The sequence below is a fragment of the Arachis ipaensis genome, chromosome B03 (genome assembly GCF_000816755.2).
Source record: "Arachis ipaensis cultivar K30076 chromosome B03, Araip1.1, whole genome shotgun sequence".
Lineage (NCBI taxonomy): Eukaryota > Viridiplantae > Streptophyta > Magnoliopsida > Fabales > Fabaceae > Arachis > Arachis ipaensis.
The window spans coordinates 71,852,773-71,861,807 of NC_029787.2; the positions used below are offsets into that span (position 1 = coordinate 71,852,773).

The 9,035-nt window shown below is 32.8% G+C and overlaps 1 protein-coding gene across 3 annotated transcripts; it reads right to left on the minus strand.

The window, feature by feature from the left end:
* On the minus strand, positions 217–4,879 carry LOC107630592. 3 transcript variants are annotated; one of them, XR_001618331.2, is made up of 4 exons: positions 4,169–4,879; positions 3,927–4,086; positions 1,706–2,224; positions 217–504 (listed from the first exon to the last, which is right to left on the minus strand). XR_001618331.2 is itself a non-coding variant. In XM_021118973.1 (2 exons), the coding sequence occupies exons 1-2, from the start codon at positions 728–730 to the stop codon at positions 287–289; spliced, it is 342 nt and encodes a 113-aa protein (XP_020974632.1). In that variant the 5' UTR covers positions 731–808; the 3' UTR covers positions 217–286. The 3 variants fall into 3 exon arrangements, 1 of the variants encoding a protein (XP_020974632.1); XR_002359420.1 differs by lacking the exon at positions 1,706–2,224; XM_021118973.1 differs by lacking the exons at positions 1,706–2,224; positions 3,927–4,086; positions 4,169–4,879 and adding an exon at positions 607–808.

Consider the following 9,035-nt stretch of genomic DNA (forward strand, 5'->3'; position numbering starts at 1 on the left):
ATATCTGACAGCAAAAAATATTAAAGATTGATCTATGTAATAATTTTTTTTAAAAAATTAAAATATCTATTTTTAAAATTTTTAGGACTTGATTCGGTTAATTACTCTAATTTCCAGTTATTCATGTACGTACCTCAATATTGGATTCTGTATAAAATAATACATACTAGAACCTTAACATGGATAGACACAAATACAATGTGTGACTTTTTGGAATTTATAATTTCGAATTATTTATGTAAGTACTACAACGTTGCATTGCGTATGAAATACACATACTAGAATCTTAACATGGAGTGAGACAAATACAGTGTAGCTTAGAAGAAAGACATTTTCCATATGCGGTGGATCCATACGTATTTTGGCAATCATGGCAACACTTCAAGTCTTCTGTGAGTTCACAAGCTTCACTAGTAATTTTGTAGCACCAATTATTTATAACTTTCTGTAGTTGTTCATCTCCTGGTGGAATACGACATAGATCTTTCTGTATCTCCTCATGTCCTACAACACAATTACACCATCATATAAAAATACTCTTTACCTAGGCCACCTATAAAGAAAATATGACTTAGATTTTTCTATTACATGATTGGAAAAACATACCTGAAGTCAGGGACATGGCAAGAAAACTAATCAAAATTAAAGCGATGATGAACTTCATTCTAATAAACAATATATCCTTATCAACAAAGTTGATATCGAGGTTATTTGAAAAAAATACAAACATATCTATCAATATATAGTAGTTGAATTATTCTAGAAGACAATTGGTCTTCCTACCTATTATAAAGAGAATTCATGATATTTCTATTTGGTAATTAATTATCTTTTGTTCTCACATTTTTTTAGTCACTCCATTTTGAAATAGTGATATTAAATTGAGAAAGTACAGAAAATTAATTTTTAGTTTGCTAATATTAGTCAATATTCTTTTAATTTTAAATATTTTTTTCTTTTTTTGAAAAATTTAGCGTTTAAAATTTATAATTTAGAGTTTTAGATTAAAGGTTTATGATTTAAGTTTTTTTTTTTTTTTAAAGAAAAACTCAACACATAAAATGAAACATAGTGAACACAATTACGGGTATAAATATAATTATTTTTAAAATGTCAGCTGATATTAGATCAGCAAAAAAAATTAATTTTCTAACATTACTCTATTAAATATTAAACGAATTTAGTAAAATATTACTTCATATACACTTTTTTTTATTTTCAAACATGTTAATTAATGAAAAATACTGAATTAAAGCTTTGGTTGACTACAATATAACATTACTACAAATGTTATATGAATATAATGCAATGGCATTAAATATATGTATAAAACTTTTATTGTTAATAAATATTAGTTAATAAATTCACTCAGAACATTCAATCAATATTAAAATCTTCGTATTAAAATCTTCGTTGACTAGGCTTAGTTTAATAAAATTTTTATTTTTTAAAAGTAGCTTATAAAAGCTAATTTTTAAAAGATGGTTTTTAAAAAGTTATAACATTTATGTTTAGTAAATAAAATTAAAAATAACTTTTAATAAACACAAGCAACAATAATTGTATTTGGTAAAACAACTTTTAAAATTTAAAAATACTATAATAGATATAAATGTGAGCATTAAATTTAAAAATTAGTTAACATATAATGTTATATTAGACTTTTAAATTTTGAAAAGTACAAGCAAACTTTGAAAAGCTTTACCTTAAGTGCTTTCAAAAGTACCCCGATCTGTTAAAAGCTGCAAGCATAAGCACGTGATCTTTTTTATTTACCAAACACAAAATGAAAAACTTGAGCTTTTAAAAAACACAAGCACCTCATTGAAAAACTTTACCTGTAACACCGTAACTTTTAGCACGTTATAATCGTACCAAAAATAAGGCGTTACTAACCTGTTTTCCTTTATTATCTCTTTAATATTGAGCATTTACGTCGATATTGCATTTCAGTTTTTAAGAAAATTCTAGAAAATTTTGTTTCTATTAATTAAGACCACATATCAAAGATCTTCAAATAATAATAATAGTCACATAATTACTAATAATAATAATAAATTCCATACAAACATGTTCAATATAAAATTCGAATACAATACGTATCCCTCTGGATAAAATAAAAACTAAGACAACAAGGGCAAGGAAACTCTATAAGAGCAACAGGAATCATAAGTAAATCTACTAATCAGTCGAAGCTTCATACTGAGTCTTCGAACCTGTGTCACTGAAAGGGTGGAAGATTTTGGGATGAGAACAAAACACACGTTCTTAGTGGAGAATAGGAATGTCGTAAAAGTAATGAGATAAAATACAAATAATTAGCCTTACTTAATAAAACTATTTTATGAAAAAACTTTTATTTTTACTTTAGATAATTAATTACTTTTCTTTAAATTTCTAAACTTAAAACAGATTTTAATCACAAAATTACTCATATTAACCATCTCTAAGCCACATAATCATTTCTCAACTACATCTCACCTCAATACATCCGTGAACTAACAGCACAAGTAAGAGATCCAAACCAATATACAAATAAGTCAAACAGTACAATCACAGAGAAGTAATACAAGCAAACACAACCAAATGCAAATATGCAAACAACATGATGCATGTCTATTCCTAATGCAGGTAATGAGCTCATCTGTCGGTTTCGACCCGCTCCCGACGTAACTCAGCAACCTTTGTCTGAGTTTAGTTTCCAGTGTCATAACCTCTATAAGCAACATCTGTCTTACATGTGAGGCTCTCTCTAGCCAATGCATGTATGTATCGATAACCTATGTAAGCAACCTCTGTCTTACAGGTGCGACCATCCCCTGAATTGATTGGTGTATCTTTGGAAAGTAAATCTCGGTGGATTTACCACCATATCTCTGCTCTCTTGTGGCAGAGGTTCTTTAGATTCTTTTAATCTTTTCTTTTCTTTTTCTTTCCTTTTCCTAAACAAACTGAACTCAAATCATAACTTAAAACAAAGTCGCTTCTCAAAAGATTGAGTTTGAAGCATACTTTTCTTAATAAATCGAATTGAAAATAAGACTCTTTTTGTAATAAGTCAAAATCAAATATTATTCTTAAATCAGATTTGTTTTAAATAACACTTTAAATAAAGTTTTAAAATTTTATAAAAATTTGGCAGCACTTCCTCTAAAATTCCGGCTATGCCACCCTTTCAGGGTCCTAACCAAACTATTTTCCATTTTCAAAAATCATTCTTGATAATTCAAACAAGTCAAATTCAATACCATGAACCCATTTCCAATCCTCCAAGATTATTTCCAATAAATCAACAAGTCAAGTCCAATATCCAAAACATTTACAAGTCTGAAAGCTAACCAGTTCCAATTTCAAAATCTTTTCCAACTCTCAATTCATTATTAACAAAACAAATGTTCAAATACAAAGTCTTTTTCTTTACAATATAAATAAATATGTAAAACAAGTCCTTTTTTAACATAGAGACATTTTTCAAAATAAGCTTGCAAATCAAGGTTTTTTTTTTTAAATGAAATCCCTTTTTCGTATATTTTTACATGGAATTGGGCAGCATCTCCCTTTAACATTTGGCTTTACCACTCTTACAGGTTCCTTCATTCTCTCAACAATTCACTAATCTGATTCCACAAACATCAATTTCCAAACCATTGCAATAGTGCTCACTATTATCAAATAAGTCTCAAATCAACAACCAAACCAAGAAAATTAACATGACTATAAATTCCAGCAACATTCACAGCCTCAATCCAAACTCAATTTATATTTCAGTTTAACAAACAACACCAATTAAACACTATTCACAATCACAATTCAACCAATCCTAATCAGATAGTAAAACTACACACTTATAAATTATTTGCAAGTATTCAATAAGTCTTTCGGGCATTCTTAAATTAAAACTTTTAATTTCAAAACGAACCCCCTACCTCAGTTAGTCGAAACCCACAAAGTTAAGAGTGTCTCCAATTTCGTTTTAACTTGTAGCAACAGCAACAGCCTCAAACCAGATTAGCAACAGCAGCGGCATTAGCCGCACCAACAACTCCCCGCAACAGCAATACCATCGTACAATTTGCAGTGGCAGCCCTAATACGTTAATATCTCAAAATTCTCAACAACCGTAAAACTAAATAGTAATAACGAGGGTTTTAAAATTGGGGACACTTACAGAAATTAAAAAGAACAGGGGAAAGGACTAGCAGCAGCTTCGTTGGTAACTTCCGACAATCAAAGCAGCGATGAGGAGCTTGGCAACGGTGATTGGCCCCAGCGGCGGCGCGACGGTTCGTCAGTGGCAGAGCTGGCGGCAATGGGTCCCTCGATGGCAGCAGAACGCGATGGTTCCTCTCCTTCCTCATGTTCAGACTCCCGATTGTGAGGCGTGGTGACCGTGACGTTAACAGCGCATGCAGTTTGGCGATAGAGGTGTGAACGGCGGCACAGGCAGCGACAAACGGCGGCATCTCCTCCCCCTGGGTCCTAGCCCGTTTCCTCTACTCCCTTCTCCTTCGTCAGTGATGGCGGCGCAACTTCTTCTAGCAGTGGTGGTTTCCCCCGCGAGTTCCTTTTGTCTCTCCTGACACTCCTGATGACAGTGACGGCAGTGAGGTGCAACGGCAAGCTGGACGTGGCGGCGCAGCAGCAAACCCCGCGGCGCCATCCCTCCCCCTCTCTTCTTCTCCCTCGCGCTTTGATTTCCCCTCTCAACTCTCTAATCTCAAACTCTCGTTTCTTCCCTTCTGTTACCTTCCTTCGTTGAGGTGTGGGTGTGGGTAAAAAGGAAAAGGGGGTTGGCGGTGGTAAGCGGCAAGAAGATTGAGCGTGGCTCACTGAGGGGTTGACAGGCTAGGGGGTATATGTGTGTGAGTTTAGTAGGAGGGTTAGCAAAATTGGGGATTTAGGGTTTTGTTTATAAAATTAAGAATTTTGGGTAGTTTAGTGTATAATATGGTATTTAAATATAGTTTTTAAAAAACATTTTTAAAACTTAAAATTGTAATTCTAGTTAAATGTATGAATAATTTTTTAAAAAATTATTATCAGTAATTATTTTGATGAATGATAAATATTGAGTTTGAAAAAATAATATTTTATTTGATGATGATAAATATTAGTAGTTTAGGTTAAAAGTCCAAATATTTTTGTAATGTGTGTGGTTATTGTGCATAAAAATAAAATAGCTATCAAACAGGCCTAAATTCACTTGCCAACACCAACTTCCTCTTTTGACGGGTAATCAATGTGTCAAATTTACTTGTCAACACTCACTTTTTTCCTCTGGCCAGGGACCAACATGTAGTACCTACAATCTAAAATTGACATAATGTTTCACAATTTAAATGGTATTTTTAAAAGTGGGTTTAAGTAAAATGAAAAAGTGAAACACATAGTTTAAGCATTGAAAAAGAGAAAAAGAGAAAAAGAGAGAAGTTCAAAGTTGGAAGCAAAAGAGAAAAATCAAATCTGATTTGGTACAGAAGCAAATCAAAGAAGCTGAATTACCATCTCTGTGCAACCACTCTAACTTGTTGAACTTTTCATCTTCTCAGCTGTACATTTTTAGGTAAGAAGAAGAAAATGGAGATTGTTTTTTTCTACTGTAAATCAAAGGTCACAATTGAAATTTGGAGCCAAAGAACGGATCAATGGTTCAGATCTTTGAAGTCAAAAGAAAAGGAAAAAGAAGCAGATAGGTCAGAATCCAAGCCAACTCTCTATCCATGAAAATCCACTGCTGTCCCATCTTTTCTCTACGTCCCTACTTTGATCTTTGGGGAAGAAGACAAAGTCAAAGGTGCATTCTCACCAAGCTCAAGTTTAGAAGCTTTACTCTTATATAAAAGGGTAAACAGTAAGAAATTGAAGTAACGAGAATGAGTACGATGTTTAGGTTTCATAGCTTTTTAGCTATACCTTCTTCTTTTTCATGGTTTTACATTAAAATTTCTGTTCTTCATTTTTATCTTTCCTTGTTTCAAGTCAATGAAAAAATGCTAATTAGTGGGGAATCAGTAAAAGCCATTGACAGAAAAGGCAAAGAGAGAAAGTTTGGAGAAAACCCAGAAATTATGTCAATATCTTTTGTAATTGTTTTTGTTTTGTTTTCATAAACTTGAAAGGTTTTCTTTGCTAAGTTGGGTGAGCACTTAGTGTTGAGAGTCTAGAGAGTGAACTTAGCCAAATTAAATTTGGGTAGAAGTTTGGTTTGTCCCTGATAGGATTAGGTTAAATCCTTGGAATATGTGTTTGTTAATCTTTGAAAAAGATAGTGGAAATTCCACCACAGTTGTGGTGAAAACTGGATGTAGGCAACATTGCACATGCTAGTTGAACCAGGATATATGACTGTGTTATTTTCTCTTCTCCACTCCTTCTGATCTTCTCGTTTTGAGACAAAATAAAATTATCTCCCATTTAATCAACTTCACAGATGTCATAGCAACACAGAGAGTTAACATCACTTTTTTGCTCCGTTCCTGATTCAATCAGGGAAAGACAAAATGAATTTGTCTCTGGCATAATCAATGTTGCAGACTCCACAACAACAAGTTCTTAAAAACTGGTTTGAAGTTTAAAAGAGTACAAATTTAAAAGAGGCCATAGATTCAACCCCCTTCTCTATGCCATTGGGAACCTTCGATTAGTATCAAGCGCAGCATCCAAGGAATCAAGCTTCACAGTTTGGAGCAAAGATCTAATGGCCAACAATATGAGTGCAAACACTGTGGCTTGCACACTCGCTGAGGTTAGTCCAACAACAGACCACCTTTTTTAATTGGCAAGAACTACACTTACTGAAATGAGAGAATGCAGATATTTGTGTAGTCCGTTGATTACAACATATGGAAGATTATTGTGGATAGTCCGCAAGTCCCAACAAAGACAAGTACTGAAGGAGTGGTGACTCCCAAAAAAGAAGACGAATGAAACAAAGAAGATAAGAAAAAGGTGGAGCTAAACGCTAAGGCAATCAACATGATGAATTGCGCAATTATCTTTGAGGAATTTCAGAAGGTCTCAAGATGCAAAATAACAAAAGAGATTTAGGATAAACTCCAAGTCACTCATGAAGGCACTCAACATGTCAAGAAAACAAAGATTGATATACTTAGAAAGGAATATGAAATGTTCACTATGAATGAATGAGAAACCATCCATGAGATGTTTGAAAGATTTTTTATCATCATCAATAGCTTGGGTGCTATGGAGATGACTCACATCGAACAAGTGTTAGTGAGAAAAACACTAAAAAATATCAATAAAGAGTGAAAAACAAAAGCAACTGTTATTTTTAAGAGCAACAATCTGAATCAAATGACCTATAATAAGTTGAGAGGAAAACTACTTGCTTATGAAACTACCCACATGAACTGAGACACAAAAAAGAAAGGAGTGTCCTTGAAATCCAATATTGATTCATTGGAAGAAGATTACAATGATAGTTTTTCGAATGACGAAATTTTGGTTTTTGCTAGGAGGTTGAGAAGACTCATGAGAAGCAAAGTAAAGAGTAAAGGCACATGTTCAAAAGAGCACAAGAGGGATTTTAGCAAGGTCATATGTCATCATTATAAGAAGGATGGCCATTTCAAGTATGACTATCCTAAACTCAAGAAGGAGGACAAGATGAAGAAAGACAAGAAGAATGTGCTAATGGCAGGACCTTGAAAATGACTCTGATGATGAAGCTGAGTCTGAACAAGAAGCACAAGTAAATCTTATAGCTGGTCAAGATCAACTAGAAGAGGTAAATTATTCTAACCTATCTAATGAGGACTTGCATTTAATTATTGATGACTTAACTGTATATGTTAGAAATATTCTGGAAAAATATGACAAATCCAAAGCTAAAAATAATTTCTTAAAAGCTAAAAATGATTTTCTCAAAGAGAAAGTGAAGGAAATTGAATGTGTCACTGATTTTATCAAAGAAAACAGATTCTTTAAATCTAAAATTGAAAAACTTAAAGGAAACATTCGGTTAATCTTCACTTGATCTCATTGTAGAAAATGAAAGGTTACATGAGGTGATTAATGTTTTAAAATGTGATTTGACACAATTTTCTCTAAGTTCTAGCAACCTAGACAAAATGCTAGCCAGTCAAAAACCCATGTTTGAAAAATCTAGTTTAGGTTACTTTGAGAAAAATGATGCTGGTTTTGAAAAACTACTTCCTAAAAATGAAGCATCAACCTCAAGAACCAATAACCACAAAACCTCATATCACTCTCAAAATTCTGCAAAAAGAAATCGTTGTCACTCTTGCAAAAAGAATGGTCATACCTCTCATTAATGTTTTATTGTTGAAAGAAAAGTTGGAACATAGTGTACAAAATGGTAAGTGATTTTAATGTTTTTGGGCAACCAAGGCAGATTAACATTAAGGGATCCAAATTCATTTAGATACCTAAGTTACTTAAAGTTTTGTGCAGATTTGCCTTACATCCAAGAAGAAAAATGACATGTGGTATCTAGATAGTGGATGCTCAAGGCATATGACCAAAAAGTAAATTTTTTTCATCAAGCTAAACAAGTATGATGGAGAATTTGTGACTTTTGATGATCATAGAAAAGGAAAGATCATTGCTCTTGGTAAAATTAAATCAGTAAAGATCTTTCTACTTGTATTGACAATGTGTTTTTGGTGGATGGTTTGAGACACAATCTTTTAACTATTAGCCAACTTTGTGACCTAGGTGACGAATGGATTTTTGATGGTTTAGAATTCACAATTGAAATCTCGTTGTAATTAAAATCTAGATCTAAGATTATTGAACTAAACCTAATCCTAATTCTAGAGAGAAGTGAGAGCTTCTCTCTCTAGAAACTAACTCTCACCACTAAACTAAGCTAAAACTAAACTAATGATAACTAACTTCTAAAGTATGAAAAGTATGAAAAGTATGAAAAATATGAAAAGTATTGATGCGCATAAACTTGTTATGCTACGATTTAGGAAATTGCACGATCGGCAAAATTCCTTCCGGCAAGTGCACCGGTTATCGTCAAGTAAAAACTCACAATAGAGTGAGGT

Bases quoted from the DNA above. Each gene is read 5' to 3' on its own strand.
- LOC107630592 (XM_021118973.1), bottom strand. From the start codon at position 730: ATGTTTGTATTTTTTTCAAATAACCTCGATATCAACTTTGTTGATAAG. The intron at 505-606 runs GTATGTTTTTCC...ATTGTGTTGTAG, and splicing joins TGCCATGTCCCTGACTTCAG to GACATGAGGAGATACAGAAA.